At 33.4% G+C, this 16,754-nt stretch overlaps 1 protein-coding gene across 1 annotated transcript; it reads left to right on the top strand.

The window, feature by feature from the left end:
* The first annotated feature begins 2,211 nt into the window (after nt 1-2,211).
* LOC130641267 (uncharacterized) lies at nt 2,212-3,668 on the top strand. Its single transcript, XM_057448041.1, has 2 exons — nt 2,212-2,538; nt 2,658-3,668. The coding sequence occupies exon 2, from the start codon at nt 3,122-3,124 to the stop codon at nt 3,470-3,472; it is 351 nt and encodes a 116-aa protein (XP_057304024.1). The 5' UTR covers nt 2,212-2,538; nt 2,658-3,121; the 3' UTR covers nt 3,473-3,668.
* The last annotated feature ends 13,086 nt before the right edge of the window (nt 3,669-16,754 follow it).

Here is a 16,754-nt window from a genome sequence, read left to right as displayed (position 1 = left end):
CAAGATAATTGTCATTTAGAACGGCAACCTCGTCTCAGGTTCTATATATTATAGCCGGAAAATTGATAAACGAGGTATTTCAAAGTGACGGGTGTCATGTATTTGCGACTTTTCGTATTGATCCAAGATGATTGTACTTTAGGATCAACAACGTCTAGGATATTATATTTTAGCCGTGGAATTGATAAACGAGGCATTTAGAAGTGACGAGTGTTATATATTTGCGACTTTTCGTATTGATACAAGATAATTGTCATTTTGGGACGACAACCTCGTCTCAGGTTCTATGTATTATAGGCGGAAAATTGATAAACGAAGCATTTCAAAGTGACGAGTGTCCTGTATTTGCGATTTGTCGTATTGATACAAGATAATTGTACTTTGGTGTTAACTACCTCGTTTCAGGTTCTTATATTTTAGACGTGGTATTGATAAACGAGGCATTTAGAAGTGACGAGTGTTATATATTTGCGACTTTTCGTATTGATACAAGATAATTGTCATTTTGGCACGACAATCTCGTCTCAGGTTCTATGTACTATAGCCGTAAAATTGATAAACGAGGCATTTCAAAGTGACGAGTGTCATGTATTTGTGATTTTTCGTATTACTACAAGATAGTTGTATATTAGGGTCAACAACGTCTAGGTTCTATATATTATAGACGTAAAATTGATAAACGAGGTATTTCAAAGCGGCGAGTGTCATGTATTTGCGATTTTTCGTATTGATCCAAGATGATTCTCATTTGGGCACGACAACCTCGTCTCAGGTTCCAAATATCTTAGCGGTAAAAGTGATAAACGAGGTATTTCAAAGTGGCGAGTGTTATATATTTGCGATTTTTGGTATTGATACAAGATATTTGTCATTTGGGACGACAATCTCGTGTCAGGTTCTATGTATTATAGCCGTAAAATTAATAAACGAGGCATTTCAAAGTGACAAGTGTCATGTATTTGCGATTTTTCGTATTGATACAAGATAATTGTACTTTAGGGTTAGCAAGACGTATGATATACGCAAACAACCTCGCCAAAAAAGTGTATAAAAAGCTGAAGTTAGACACGACATATTTTGCTATTCGGATAGGCAATAATATTGATAGAAAATTTCTCGAAATTTCAATTTTCGTTAGGTCAGTCTGTAAACACGTCCTCGCGAGCGAGATAGTAAAAAGAAAAAAAAAGTTAAAATAGTTACCAAGATGAGATTCGAACACACGACTACTCCCGTGTCGGTGCTCAGAGAGGCAAAAATTACCATTCTGGCACGGCGGTAATTTTTGTTACAATTTCTCCCATTGTGACGTCATAGTAACGGGCTTCACCCGCGTGACTAACCTGCAAATTTCGTGGTTTTACGATATTTTCCATAAAAGTGCCTAGCTTTTGAAAGTATTATTCGCAGATATATTTTGACAAGCTCGATGTACGTTTTTATTTTTTATATTCATATATGATTGGAATTTCAATATAAAACATCACTGCAAGATCACACCCTTTTTTTTCATTGTTTTCAAATGAGGAATGTGTAAAACAGACATTCTGTAAAATATTTCGCATTCATGTCTAAAGGTAATTGATCTAAAACATGTACGCTGTGGCCAGATCGTTTGCTCAGGAGAAAATCTTAATTTTCTCTTTACAATGTGCATGATTAGTCGCATTTAAACAAACTTGACCTAAAACGTGCAAAAAACACCATTTTTTGTGTTTGTTAGCTCTGTGTATGGATTCGGATGCGAATTTCTGGCATGTTGTAAACTGAAAAATTTCTTTCACGTATGTTAATCAAGTGTCTGTAATATCAGTTGAATTGGTTTTGATTTGTGGCCTCACGAATACCTGTTTTGATTCTTGCCAGTTTTATTTGGAAATTACCTGCAACGAGGAGTCACGAGAGCCATTATGAATTTCAAAGCTATCCTATTCCGCCATTATAAATGTATAGCTAGCAGAGAGAAAACTGACAGATTTTTGTGTTTAATGTTATATAGCTATGCAGTGATTCATTAAGCTAGATTAACTGCAGAATAGCTAGCTAACAGATATAATTAGAATTAGTCTAGTTATTTTTTGATAGAAAAACGAACAATGTATGAAATTAAATTAAGATGGCTAGCTATAGCTACTATGATGAGAGAATAATAATGTATCTAGCTAGCTTATAGTTAGCAAGAGAACAATGTATGTTTTTTAGGAAAGAAACTTCTATGAGATATTATAAATAAAAATTTTGTTTTGGGATCTAATTTTGCAAATTAGGTTGCTAAAAATGTTGTATATCGCAGGATTTAATTCATCATTATTGTTCCTCTTAAGGCCTACATAGTATACAACAATATTTCATCTTGTGTGATTATAGAGACATATTGTGATTATTGTGAATAATTGAAAAATAAATTAAAATGGTTCAAACTGCTACAAATGAAACTGATTGCAAAGATGATAATGGAAATGTTGGAAATGATGAGAGTGGGGGGAGTAACACTGATGATATTAAAAATGATGACAATGAAGATAGTGGAAGCGCTAGGTTGTTATAATTGTTTTTTGAGTCATATATTCAGACATTATCCTTATATTTTAGATAATGGGTTGTTTATTTTTACAAAGTACATCAACCAATTCATGACAAAATATTTTTAATTTCAGACTTTGTGCCAAGAAGAAAAACTGTTCAAAGAAGTTGAAACACTGTGGCCCTTGCGATAAAAAACGCCTTGTTTTGACTCATTTTTGGAAGAAGTCTTCTGTTCATATTGCACGCAACATAAAGAAGTTAAAAATACAACACCAGTCTTTGTCTAAACAAAATGCAAAAAGAGGTATGTATTTCCACAGCTATTTGTTTTAAAATTAAATACAAAATGATATATATGTACCACTATCATTAAGTGCCTAAACATGTTGAACCATGATAGTACACCTTGCCTTTTGGCTTGTTAACAATAAGCAAGAATTAAAATCCTGTAGCAATCGATCAACAGCTACAGATGAGAAAGGAAAGTGGCATCAATTAATGCGTGTAATGTAGTTTTGTAAAAAATTTTTACCTGCCATATCATTTCCCACTGCCATCAAATTACCATTCTCATTATCAGTCTCGTAAACCAGTTATGGACATTGAAGCTTGCCATTGCTGCCGTCCTTTGGAGTCAGAAACATTGTGCAGTGTTTGTATTTCGTCACTTCCTCTGCTCGTTTGTGTCAATCAAAAATGTTTAACACAGGAATTGGTTTTAATATTAAAGCCTATTCAATGTAGCAGTTGCTCTGAACGCTTCTCAGACATTAACATGTGCAATCAACACCAAACAACACATCATCAAAAACAAACAGCCACAAACAAAATTTTGGTTCCAAGATCGATGTCTGTTGGGCAACTTAAAGAAGAGTTAAAATTACGCAAGAAGGCAGTAACTGGAAAAAAAGAAGATTTGATTCGTCGACTTGAAGGAACATTATAAACATTATTTCGTTTTTAAGTTATTTGCATTTAAAGATTTTTAGATTTAATTATGCTGCATAAATTATGTCACATTTAAGCAAATTTTGATATTTCCTGTCATCAATAACTTTGGATCTGTTAAAGGACATTGATTCAAACTATATTATAGAGTAAAATTAAATTAATTTATGCAGCATAATAAAACTAAAAATCTTAAAAGGCGAATATCTTGAGAACAAAGACAATTTTTTAAGCTCCACAACATAAGCTCAAAATCCTTTCTCGTTTTGGGACCCCTTTAATGTTTTTTCCTTTATTCTAAAAAAAAAATTTTTACGGGAAGACATTTTTGTGAATCATATTTTTCTGATTGCGAAACCAGAAAACAATTTTTTGTAGGATAAATTTTTATGATCGGAATGCTTTTTATAAATTCTACTGTTACTGTCTCAATAAGTAAATAAAAATGTGAAATAGTATATACCAGAAGGAACCCTTGGGTTGTGTTGTGTTCACATAGCCCAATTAATGATTTATATGACATTAACACATGCCACCTACCTTGCAATTATGTTACAGTTAGTATATAATATATATTGAATATATTTATACAAGCCTTCTGGCATATTGCAGAGGGTAGTTAAAAATCAAAAGGTACATATAATTTGTTCTATTACCTTTCTTTTTTTCAAAATTACAATCAACTTTGATTTTTTGTTCCAGAATTTCCAATGAAATTTCAATTGATACTTGTAATATATATAGATATATAGTTTACTTTAGATTATTAGTTTTTATTAAGATACGGAAAGTGTTGTAGTTAGTAGATTGGAAGAGCATTTAACAACAACAAAGACAATACAGTATGTAGTATTTTTTACTTTTAAGCGCAGTCAACCTGTTGTTACTTTTTACTTTCAAATACACATTGTACTGTTGTACCAAAAACCTTAGATGATAATGCTAAATTTCAACAAAATATTTAATGAAAAATGTCTTTTATTGGACTAACCTGTACAACTAGAAAAATGTTTTTGTATTAACGCCCTGTTGGTCTAATGGAATGACACTCGTACAAATGAGAGACCTGGGTTCGAATCCTGGACAGGGAAAAAACTTATTTTTACATATAAAATGCCATTTATATTTTTAGTTTATTAAAAAATAGCTTATAATTCAAACAAGGATTGTTTTCAGACTGTTGTTTTTCCAAAATGGATAAGTAGACAACAAATTGGATAAAGCTCAAATAGCCGATCTCACATAGGTCCAAACTAGATAATTTACAACTTCTAAATGACTACTAGCTATAAATAAGCAACGCTATGCAAACAATATACTATATTTATTGTTCCTTGAAATGTAAAGCTACGAACAATTTAGCTATACTAACTATACTTCTGCTGCTGTTACTGTTTGAGCACAATGAAGCATTAATGACTGCACATGGGTGTCAACAACGAAGCCATCAGCAGTGTACCGTTGAATATAAAACAACACTTTCAGATGGCTATGTGCATATTCAAGGCGTATTGGTGCATATTCACTAACAGCAACATTCGACATACCATCGTACTGCAAAATGTTATCCTTGTCCTTGCGATATTTGCGTTTTACAAGATAGTTAGTCCCATCAAAACGTACAGGATTAAATATCTTTTCTGCACTAGCTACATTTTTTAAAAAGATTATTATTTTTTGGCCTTTTTTATTTTTACTTTTTGGCAGAACACACTCTACTTCTGCCCCATAATTTTTGCAAAGACAGACTAAGTAACGCATGATCTGCCAAGGTACGAACAATGTAACTGGAGGAACTAAGCCAGTAATCTGACCCCTGCATAACTTAGACAGCATACGTGCACCTATTTCTCGTAAGTAACTATCTATTCAATTACTTAGAAGCTACAGGACCGATGAATTTTCGTCGCTTAAAATAATAACCTGTAGAAAAAATCGATTACCGGTTTTTCGGAGAAAAATATGTTACGCAATTTCTGCAAACGGGAGAAAATGGAAAGAATATTACCGCCGTGGGTCGACAACCTCGTCGCAGGTTCTATATATTTTTGTCGTGAAATTGTTGAACGAGGCATTACAAAGTGACATGTATTTGCGATTTTTCATATTGATACAAGATAATTGTCATTTAGGGACGACAATCTTGTCTCAGGTTCCATATATTTTAGTCGTAAAATTGATAAACGAGGCATTTCAAAGTGACGAGTGTCATGTATTTGCTAATTTTCGTATTGATACAAGATAATTTTCATTTGGGGTCAACAACGTCTCAGGTTCTATATATTTATTCGTAAAATTGATAAACGAGGCATTTCAAAGTGACTTGTACTTGCGACTTTTCGTATTGATACAAGATAATTGTACTTTAGGGTCAACAAGTCTCAGTTTCTATATATTTTAGCCGCAAAATTAATAAACGAGGCATTTAAAAGAGACAAATGTCTGATATACTTGCCATTTTTCGTATTCATACAAGGTAATTGTCATTTAGGGTCGACAACCTCGTCCCAGTTTTTATGTATTTTAGCCGTAAAATTGATAAACGAGGCATTTCAAAGTGACCAGTGCCATGTATTTGCTATTTTTCGTTTTGATACAGGATAATTGTCACTTAGGGTCGACAACCTCGTCTCAGGTTCTTTGTATTTTAGCCGTATAATTGATAAACGAGGCATTTAAAAGAGACAAATGTCTCATATTTGCGATTCTTCCTCTTGATACAAGATAATTGTCATTTAAGGTCGACAACCTCGTCTCAGGTTCTGTATATTTTAGTTGTAAAATTGCGTAAGGAAGCATTTCAAAGAGACATGTATTTGCTATTTTTCGTATTGATACAAGATAATTGTACCTTAGGGATGACAAGCTCGTCCCAGTTTCTATATATTTTAGCCGTAAAATTGATAAACAAGGTATTTAAAAGAGACAAATGTGTCATATATTTGCGATTCTTCGTGTTAATACAAGATAATTGTCATTTAGGGTCGGCAACCTCGTCTCAGGTTCTGTATATTTTACTCGTAAAACTGAGAAACGAGGCATTTAAAAGAGACAAATGTCTGATATATTTGCTATTTTTCGTATTGATACAAGATAATTGTCATTTAGTGTCCACAACCTCGTCCCAGTTTTTATGTATTTTAACCGTAAAAATGATAAACGAGGCATTTCAAAGTGACCAGTGCCATGTATTTGCTATTTTTCGTATTGATACCGGATAATTGTCACTTAGGGTCGACAACCTCGTCTCAGGTTCTTTGTATTTTAGCCGTATAATTGATAAACGAGGCATTTAAAAGAGACAAATGTCTCATATATTTGCGATTCTTCGTGTTGATACAAGATAATTGTCACTTAGGGTCGACAACCTCGTCTTAGGTTCTATATATTTTAGTTGTAAAATTCTTAAGGAGGCATTTCAAAGAGACATGTATTTGCGATTTTTCGTATTGATACAAGATAATTGTACCTTAGGGATGACAAGCTCGTCCCAGTTTCTATATATTTTAGCCGTAAATTTGGTAAACAAGGTATTTAAAAGAGACAAATGTGTCATATATTTGCGATTCTTCGTGTTAATACAAGATAATTGTCATTTAGGGTCGACAACCTCGTCTCAGGTTCTGTATATTTTACTCGTAAAACTGATAAACGAGGCATTTAAAAGAGACAAATGTCTGATATATTTGCTATTTTTCGTATTGATACAAGATAATTGTCATTTAGGGTCGACAACCTCGTCCCAGTTTTTATGTATTTTAACCGTAAAAATGATAAACGAGGCATTTCAAAGTGACCAGTGCCATGTATTTGCTATTTTTCGTATTGATACAGGATAATTGTCACTTAGGGTCGACAACCTCGTCTCAGGTTCTTTGTATTTTAGCCGTATAATTGATAAACGAGGCATTTAAAAGAGACAAATGTCTCATATATTTGCGATTCTTCGTGTTGATACAAGATAATTGTCACTTAGGGTCGACAACCTCGTCTTAGGTTCTATATATTTTAGTTGTAAAATTCTTAAGGAGTCATTTCAAAGAGACATGTATTTGCGATTTTTCGTATTGATACAGGATAATTGTCATTTAGGGACTTCAATCTCGTCTCAGGTTCCATATAGTTTAGTCGTATAATTGATAAACGAGGCATTTAAAAGAGAGAAATGTCTCATATATTTGCGATTCTTCGTGTTGATACAAGATAATTGTCATTTAGGGTCGACAACCTCGTCTTAGGTTCTATATATTTTAGTTGTAAAATTCTTAAGGAGGCATTTCAAAGAGACATGTATTTGCTATTTTTCGTATTGATACAGGATAATTGTCACTTAGGGTCGACAACCTCGTCTCAGGTTCTTTGTATTTTAGCCGTATAATTGATAAACGAGGCATTTAAAAGAGACAAATGTCTCATATTTGCGATTCTTCCTCTTGATACAAGATAATTGTCAATTAGGGTCGACAACCTCGTCTTAGGTTCTATATATTTTAGTTGTAAAATTCTTAAGGAGGCATTTGAAAGAGACATGTATTTGCGATTTTTCGTATTGATACAGGATAATTGTCATTTAGGGACGACAATCTCGTCTCAGGTTCCATATAGTTTAGTCGTAAAATTGATAAACGAGGCATTTAAAAGAGACAAATGTCTGATATATTTCCTATTTTTCGTATTGATACAAGATAATTGTCATTTAGGGTCGACAACCTCGTCCCAGTTTTTATGTATTTTAACCGTAAAGTTGATAAACGAAGCATTTCAAAGTGACCAGTGCCATGTATTTGCTATTTTTCGTATTGATACAGGATAATTGTCACTTAGGGTCGACAACCTCGTCTCAGGTTCTTTGTATTTTAGCCGTATAATTGATAAACGAGGCATTTAAAGGAGACAAATGTCTTATATATTTGCGATTCTTCGTGTTGATACAAGATAATTGTCATTTAGGGTCGACAACCTCGTCTTAGGTTCTTTGTATTTTAGCTGTATAATTGATAAACGAGGCATTTAAAAGAGACAAATGTCTCATATATTTGCGATTCTTCGTGTTGATACAAGATAATTGTCACTTATGGTCGACAACCTCGTCTTAGGTTCTATATATTTTAGTTGTAAAATTCTTAAGGAGGCATTTCAAAGAGACATGTATTTGCGATTTTTCGTTTTGATACAGGATAATTGTCATTTAGGGACGACAATCTCGTCTCAGGTTCCATATAGTTTAGTCGTAAAATTGATAAACGAGGCATTTAAAAGAGACAAATGTCTCATATATTTGCGATTCTTCGTGTTGATACAAGATAATTGTCATTTAGGGTCGACAACGTCGTCTTAGGTTCTATATATTTTAGTTGTAAAATTCTTAAGGAGGCATTTCAAAGAGACATGTATTTGCGATTTTTCGTATTGATACAAGATAATTGTACCTTAGGGATGACAAGCTCGTCCCAGTTTCTATATATTTTAGCCGTAAAATTGATAAACAAGGTATTTAAAAGAGACAAATGTGTCATATATTTGCGATTCTTCGTGTTAATACAAGATAATTGTCATTTAGGGTCGACAACCTCGTCTCAGGTTCTGTATATTTTACTCGTAAAACTGATAAACGAGGCATTTAAAAGAGACAAATGTCTGATATATTTGCTATTTTTCGTATTGATACAAGATAATTGTCATTTAGGGTCGACAACCTCGTCCCAGTTTTTATGTATTTTAACCGTAAAAATGATAAACGAGGCATTTCAAAGTGACCAGTGCCATGTATTTGCTATTTTTCGTATTGATGCCGTAAAATTGATAAACAAGGCATTTAAAAGAGACAAATGTCTCATATTTGCGATTCTTCCTCTTGATACAAGATAATTGTCATTTAGGGTCGACAACCTCGTCTTAGGTTCTATATATTTTAGTTGTAAAATTCTTAAGGAGGCATTTGAAAGAGACATGTATTTGCGATTTTTCGTATTGATACAGGATAATTGTCATTTAGGGACGACAATCTCGTCTCAGGTTCCATATAGTTTAGTCGTAAAATTGATAAACGAGGCATTTAAAAGAGACAAATGTCTGATATATTTCCTATTTTTCGTATTGATACAAGATAATTGTCATTTAGGGTCGACAACCTCGTCCCAGTTTTTATGTATTTTAACCGTAAAGTTGATAAACGAAGCATTTCAAAGTGACCAGTGCCATGTATTTGCTATTTTTCGTATTGATACAGGATAATTGTCACTTAGGGTCGACAACCTCGTCTCAGGTTCTTTGTATTTTAGCCGTATAATTGATAAACGAGGCATTTAAAGGAGACAAATGTCTTATATATTTGCGATTCTTCGTGTTGATACAAGATAATTGTCATTTAGGGTCGACAACCTCGTCTTAGGTTCTTTGTATTTTAGCTGTATAATTGATAAACGAGGCATTTAAAAGAGACAAATGTCTCATATATTTGCGATTCTTCGTGTTGATACAAGATAATTGTCACTTATGGTCGACAACCTCGTCTTAGGTTCTATATATTTTAGTTGTAAAATTCTTAAGGAGGCATTTCAAAGAGACATGTATTTGCGATTTTTCGTTTTGATACAGGATAATTGTCATTTAGGGACGACAATCTCGTCTCAGGTTCCATATAGTTTAGTCGTAAAATTGATAAACGAGGCATTTAAAAGAGACAAATGTCTCATATATTTGCGATTCTTCGTGTTGATACAAGATAATTGTCATTTAGGGTCGACAACGTCGTCTTAGGTTCTATATATTTTAGTTGTAAAATTCTTAAGGAGGCATTTCAAAGAGACATGTATTTGCGATTTTTCGTATTGATACAGGATAATTGTCATTTAGGGACGACAATCTCGTCTCAGGTTCCATATAGTTTTTTCGTAAAATTGATAAACGAGGCATTTAAAAGAGACAAATGTCTGATATATTTGCTATTTTTCGTATTGATACAGGATAATTGTCACTTAGGGTCGACAACCTCGTCTCAGGTTCTTTGTATTTTAGCCGTATAATTGATAAACGAGGCATTGAAAAGAGACAAATGTCTCATATATTTGCGATTCTTCGTGTTGATACAAGGTAATTGTCACTTAGGGTCGACTACCTCGTCTCAGGTTCTATATATTTTAGTTATAAACTTCTTAAAGAGGCATTTCAAAGAGACTTGTATTTGCGATTTTTCGTATTGATACAGGAAAATTGTCATTTAGGGACGACAATCTCGTCTCAGGTTCCATATAGTTTAGTCCTAAAATTGATAAACGAGGCATTTAAAAGAGACAAATGTCTGATATATTTGCTATTTTTCGTATTGATACAAGATAATTGTCATTTAGGGTCGACAACCTCGTCCCAGTTTTTATGTATTTTAGCCGTAAAAATGATAAACAAGGCATTTCAAAGTGACCAGTGCCATGTATTTGCTAATTTTGGTATTGATACAGGATAATTGTCACTTAGGGTCGACAACCTCGTCTCAGGTTTTTTGTGTTTTAGCCGTATAATTGATAAACGAGGCATTTAAAAGAGACAAATGTCTCATATATTTGCGATTTTTCATATTGATACAAGATAATTGTCATTTAGGGACGACAATCTTGTCTCAGGTTCCATATATTTTAGTCGTAAAATTGATAAACGGGGCATTTCAAAGTGACGAGTGTCATGTATTTGCTATTTTTCGTATTGATACAAGATAATTTTCATTTGGGGTCAACAACGTCTCAGGTTCTACATATTTATTCGTAAAATTGATAAACGAGGCATTTCAAAGTGACATGTACTTGCGACTTTTCGTATTGATGCAAGATAATTGTACTTTAGGGTCAACAAGTCTCAGTTTCTATATATTTTAGCCGTAAAATTAATAAACGAGGCATTTAAAAGAGACAAATGTCTGATATACTTGCCATTTTTCATATTCATACAAGGTAATTGTCATTTAGGGTCGACAACCTCGTCCCAGTTTTTATGTATTTTAGCCGTAAAATTGATAAACGAGGCATTTCAAAGTGACCAGTGCCATGTATTTGCTATTTTTCGTGTTGATACAGGATAATTGTCACTTAGGGTCGACAACCTCGTCTCAGGTTCTTTGTATTTTAGCCGTATAATTGATAAACGAGGCATTTAAAAGAGACAAATGTCTCATATATTTGCGATTCTTCGTGTTGATACAAGATAATTGTCATTTAAGGTCGACAACCTCGTCTTAGGTTCTATATATTTTAGTTGTAAAATTCTTAAGGAGGCATTTCAAAGAGACATGTATTTGCTATTTTTCGTATTGATACAGGATAATTGTCACTTAGGGTCGACAACCTCGTCTCAGGTTCTTTGTATTTTAGCCGTATAATTGATAAACGAGGCATTGAAAAGAGACAAATGTCTGATATATTTGCGATTCTTCGTGTTGATACAAGATAATTGTCACTTAGGGTCGACTACCTCGTCTCAGGTTCTATATATTTTAGTTATAATCTTCTTAAAGAGGCATTTCAAAGAGACTTGTATTTGCGATTTTTCGTATTGATACAGGAAAATTGTCATTTAGGGACGACAATCTCGTCTCAGGTTCCATATAGTTTAGTCCTAAAATTGATAAACGAGGCATTTAAAAGAAACAAATGTCTGATTTATTTGCTATTTTTCGTATTGATACAAGATAATTGTCATTTAGGGTCGACAACCTCGTCCCAGTTTTTATGTGTTTTAGCCGTAAAATTGATAAACAAGGCATTTCAAAGTGACCAGTGCCATGTATTTGCTATTTTTCGTGTTGATACAGGATAATTGTCACTTAGGGTCGACAACCTCGTCTCAGGTTCTTTGTATTTCAGCCGTATAATTGATAAACGAGGCATTTAAAAGAGACAAATGTCTCATATATTTGCGATTCCTCGTCTTGATACAAGATAATTGTCATTTAAGGTCGACAACCTCGTCTCAGGTTCTGTATATTTTAGTTGTTAAATTGCGTAAGGAGGCATTTCAAAGAGACATGTATTTGCTATTTTTCGTATTGATACAAGATAATTGTACCTTAGGGATGACAAGCTCGTCCCAGTTTCTATATATTTTAGCCGTAAAATTGATAAACAAGGTATTTCAAAGTGATGAGCGTTATATATTTGCGATATTTCGTATTGATAAAGGATAATTGTCACTTAGGGTCGACAACCTTGTCTCAGGTTCTACATATTTTAGCCGTAAAATTGATAAACGAGGCATTTAATAGTGACGAGTGTCATGTATTTGCGATTTTTCATGTTGATACAAGATAATTGTCCTTTAGGGACGAAAATCTCGTCTCAGGTTCAATATATTTTAGTTGTAAAATTGATAAACGAGGCATTTTAAAGTGACGAGTGTCATGTATTTGCTATTTTTGGTGTTCGTACAAGATAATTGTCATTTAGAGTCGACAACCTCATCTCAGGTTCTATATATTTTAGTCGTAAAATTAGTAAACGAGGCATTTAAAAGAGACAAATGTGTCATATATTTGCGATTCTTCCTCTTGATACAAGATAATTGTCATTTAAGGTCGACAACCTCGTCTCAGGTTCTTTGTATTTTAGCCGTATAATTTATAAATGAGGCATTTAAAAGAGACAAATGTCTCATATATTTGCGATTCTTCGTGTTGATACAAGATAATTGTCATTTAAGGTCGACAACCTCGTCTTAGGTTCTATATATTTTAGTTGTAAAATTCTTAAGGAGGCATTTCAAAGAGACATGTATTTGCTATTTTTCGTATTGATACAGGATAATTGTCACTTAGGGTCGACAACCTCGTCTCAGGTTCTTTGTATTTTAGCCGTATAATTGATAAACGAGGCATTGAAAAGAGACAAATGTCTCATATATTTGCGATTCTTCGTGTTGATACAAGGTAATTGTCACTTAGGGTCGACTACCTCGTCTCAGGTTCTATATATTTTAGTTATAAACTTCTTAAAGAGGCATTTCAAAGAGACTTGTATTTGCGATTTTTCGTATTGATACAGGAAAATTGTCATTTAGGGACGACAATCTCGTCTCAGTTTTTATATATTTTAGATGTAAAGTTGACAAACGAGGCATTTCAAAGAGACGAGTGTTATATATTCGCTATTTTTCGTATTCATACAAGGTAATTGTCATTTAGGGTCGACAACCTCGTCCCAGTTTTTATGTATTTTAGCCGTAAAATTGATAAACGAGGCATTTCAAAGTGACCAGTGCCATGTATTTGCTATTTTTCGTTTTGATACAGGATAATTGTCACTTAGGGTCGACAATCTCGTCTCAGGTTCTTTGTATTTTAGCCGTATAATTGATAAACGAGGCATTTAAAAGAGACAAATGTCTCATATATTTGCGATTCTTCGTGTTGATACAAGATAATTGTCATTTAAGGTCGACAACCTCGTCTTAGGTTCTATATATTTTAGTTGTAAAATTCTTAAGGAGGCATTTCAAAGAGACATGTATTTGCTATTTTTCGTATTGATACAGGATAATTGTCACTTAGGGTCGACAACCTCGTCTCAGGTTCTTTGTATTTTAGCCGTATAATTGATAAACGAAGCATTGAAAAGAGACAAATGTCTCATATATTTGCAATTCTTCGTGTTGATACAAGGTAATTGTCACTTAGGGTCGACTACCTCGTCTCAGGTTCTATATATTTTAGTTATAAACTTTTTAAAGAGGCATTTCAAAGAGACTTGTATTTGCGATTTTTCGTATTGATACAGGAAAATTGTCATTTAGGGACGACAATCTCGTCTCAGTTTTTATATATTTTAGATGTAAAGTTGACAAACGAGGCATTTCAAAGAGACGAGTGTTATATATTCGCTATTTTTCGTATTCATACAAGGTAATTGTCATTTAGGGTCGACAACCTCGTCCCAGTTTTTATGTATTTTAGCCGTAAAATTGATAAACAAGGCATTTCAAAGTGACCAGTGCCATGTATTTGCTATTTTTCGTTTTGATACAGGATAATTGTCACTTAGGGTCGACAACCTCGTCTCAGGTTCTTTGTATTTTAGCCGTATAATTTATAAATGAGGCATTTAAAAGAGACAAATGTCTCATGTATTTGCGATTCTTCGTGTTGATACAAGCTAATTGTCATTTAGGGTCGACAACCTCGTCGCAGGTTCTATATATTTTTGTCGTGAAATTGTTGAACGAGGCATTTAAAAGAGACAAATGTCTCATATATTTGCGATTCTTCGTGTTGATACAAGATAATTGTCATTTAAGGTCGACAACCTCGTCTTAGGTTCTTTGTATTTTAGCCGTATAATTGATAAACGAGGCATTGAAAAGAGACAAATGTCTCATATATTTGCGATTCTTCGTGTTGATACAAGGTAATTGTCACTTAGGGTCGACTACCCCGTCCCAGGTTCTATATATTTTAGTTATAAACTTCTTAAAGAGGCATTTCAAAGAGACTTGTATTTGCGATTTTTCGTATTGATACAGGAAAATTGTCATTTAGGGACGACAATCTCGTCTCAGGTTCCATATAGTTTAGTCCTAAAATTGATAAACGAGGCATTTAAAAGAGACAAATGTCTGATATATTTGCTATTTTTCGTATTGATACAAGATAATTGTCATTTAGGGTCGACAACCTCGGCCCAGTTTTTATGTATTTTAACCGTAAAATTAATAAACGAGGCATTTCAAAGTGACGAGTGCCATGCATTTGCTATTTTTCGTTTTGATACAGGATAATTGTCACTTAGGGTCGACAACCTCGTCTCAGGTTCTTTGTATTTTAGCCGTATAATTGATAAACGAGGCATTTAAAAGAGACAAATGTCTCATATTTGCGATTCTTCCTCTTGATACAAGATAATTGTCATTTAAGGTCGACAACCTCGTCTCAGGTTCTGTATATTTTAGTTGTAAAATTGCGTAAGGAGGCATTTCAAAGAGACATGTATTTGCTATTTTTCGTATTGATACAAGATAATTTTCATTTGGGGTCAACAACGTCTGAGGTTCTATATATTTATTCGTAAAATTGATAAACGAGGCATTTCAAAGTGACATGCACTTGCGACTTTTCGTATTGATGCAAGATAATTGTACTTTAGGGTCAACAAATCTCAGTTTTCATATATTTTAGCCGTAAAATTAATAAACGAGGCATTTAAAAGAGACAAATGTCTGATATACTTGACATTTTTCATATTCATACAAGGTAATTGTCATTTAGGGTCGACAACCTCGTCCCAGTTTTTATGTATTTTAGCCGTAAAATTGATAAACGAGGCATTTCAAAGTGACCAGTGCCATGTATTTGCTATTTTTCGTGTTGATACAGGATAATTGTCACTTAGGGTCGACAACCTCGTCTCAGGTTCTTTGTATTTTAGCCGTATAATTGATAAACGAGGCATTTAAAAGAGACAAATGTCTTATATATTTGCGATTCTTCGTCTTGATACAAGATAATTGTCATTTAAGGTCGACAACCTCGTCTCAGGTTCTGTATATTTTAGTTGTTAAATTGCGTAAGGAGGCATTTCAAAGAGACATGTATTTGCTATTTTTCGTATTGATACAAGATAATTGTACCTTAGGGATGACAAGCTCGTCCCAGTTTCTATATATTTTAGCCGTAAAATTGATAAACAAGGTATTTCAAAGTGATGAGCGTTATATATTTGCGATATTTCGTATTGATAAAGGATAATTGTCACTTAGGGTCGACAACCTTGTCTCAGGTTCTACATATTTTAGCTGTAAAATTGATAAACGAGGCATTTAATAGTGACGAGTGTCATGTATTTGCGATTTTTCATGTTGATACAAGATAATTGTCATTTAGGGACGAAAATCTCGTCTCAGGTTCAATATATTTTAGTTGTAAAATTGATAAACGAGGCATTTTAAAGTGACGAGTGTCATGTATTTGCTATTTTTGGTGTTCGTACAAGATAATTGTCATTTAGAGTCGACAACCTCATCTCAGGTTCTATATATTTTAGTCGTAAAATTAGTAAACGAGGCATTTAAAAGAGACAAATGTGTCATATATTTGCGATTCTTCCTCTTGATACAAGATAATTGTCATTTAAGGTCGACAACCTCGTCTCAGTTTTTATATATTTTAGATGTAAAGTTGACAAACGAGGCATTTCAAAGAGACGAGTGTTATATATTCGCTATTTTTCGTATTCATACAAGGTAATTGTCATTTAGGGTCGACAACCTCGTCCCAGTTTTTATGTATTTTAGCCGTAAAATTGATA

Source organism: Hydractinia symbiolongicarpus, chromosome 1 (genome assembly GCF_029227915.1).
Source record: "Hydractinia symbiolongicarpus strain clone_291-10 chromosome 1, HSymV2.1, whole genome shotgun sequence".
NCBI lineage: Eukaryota > Metazoa > Cnidaria > Hydrozoa > Anthoathecata > Hydractiniidae > Hydractinia > Hydractinia symbiolongicarpus.
Note: the sequence above shows the minus strand (reverse complement) of the source record. Positions and strands in the feature narration are given on the sequence as shown.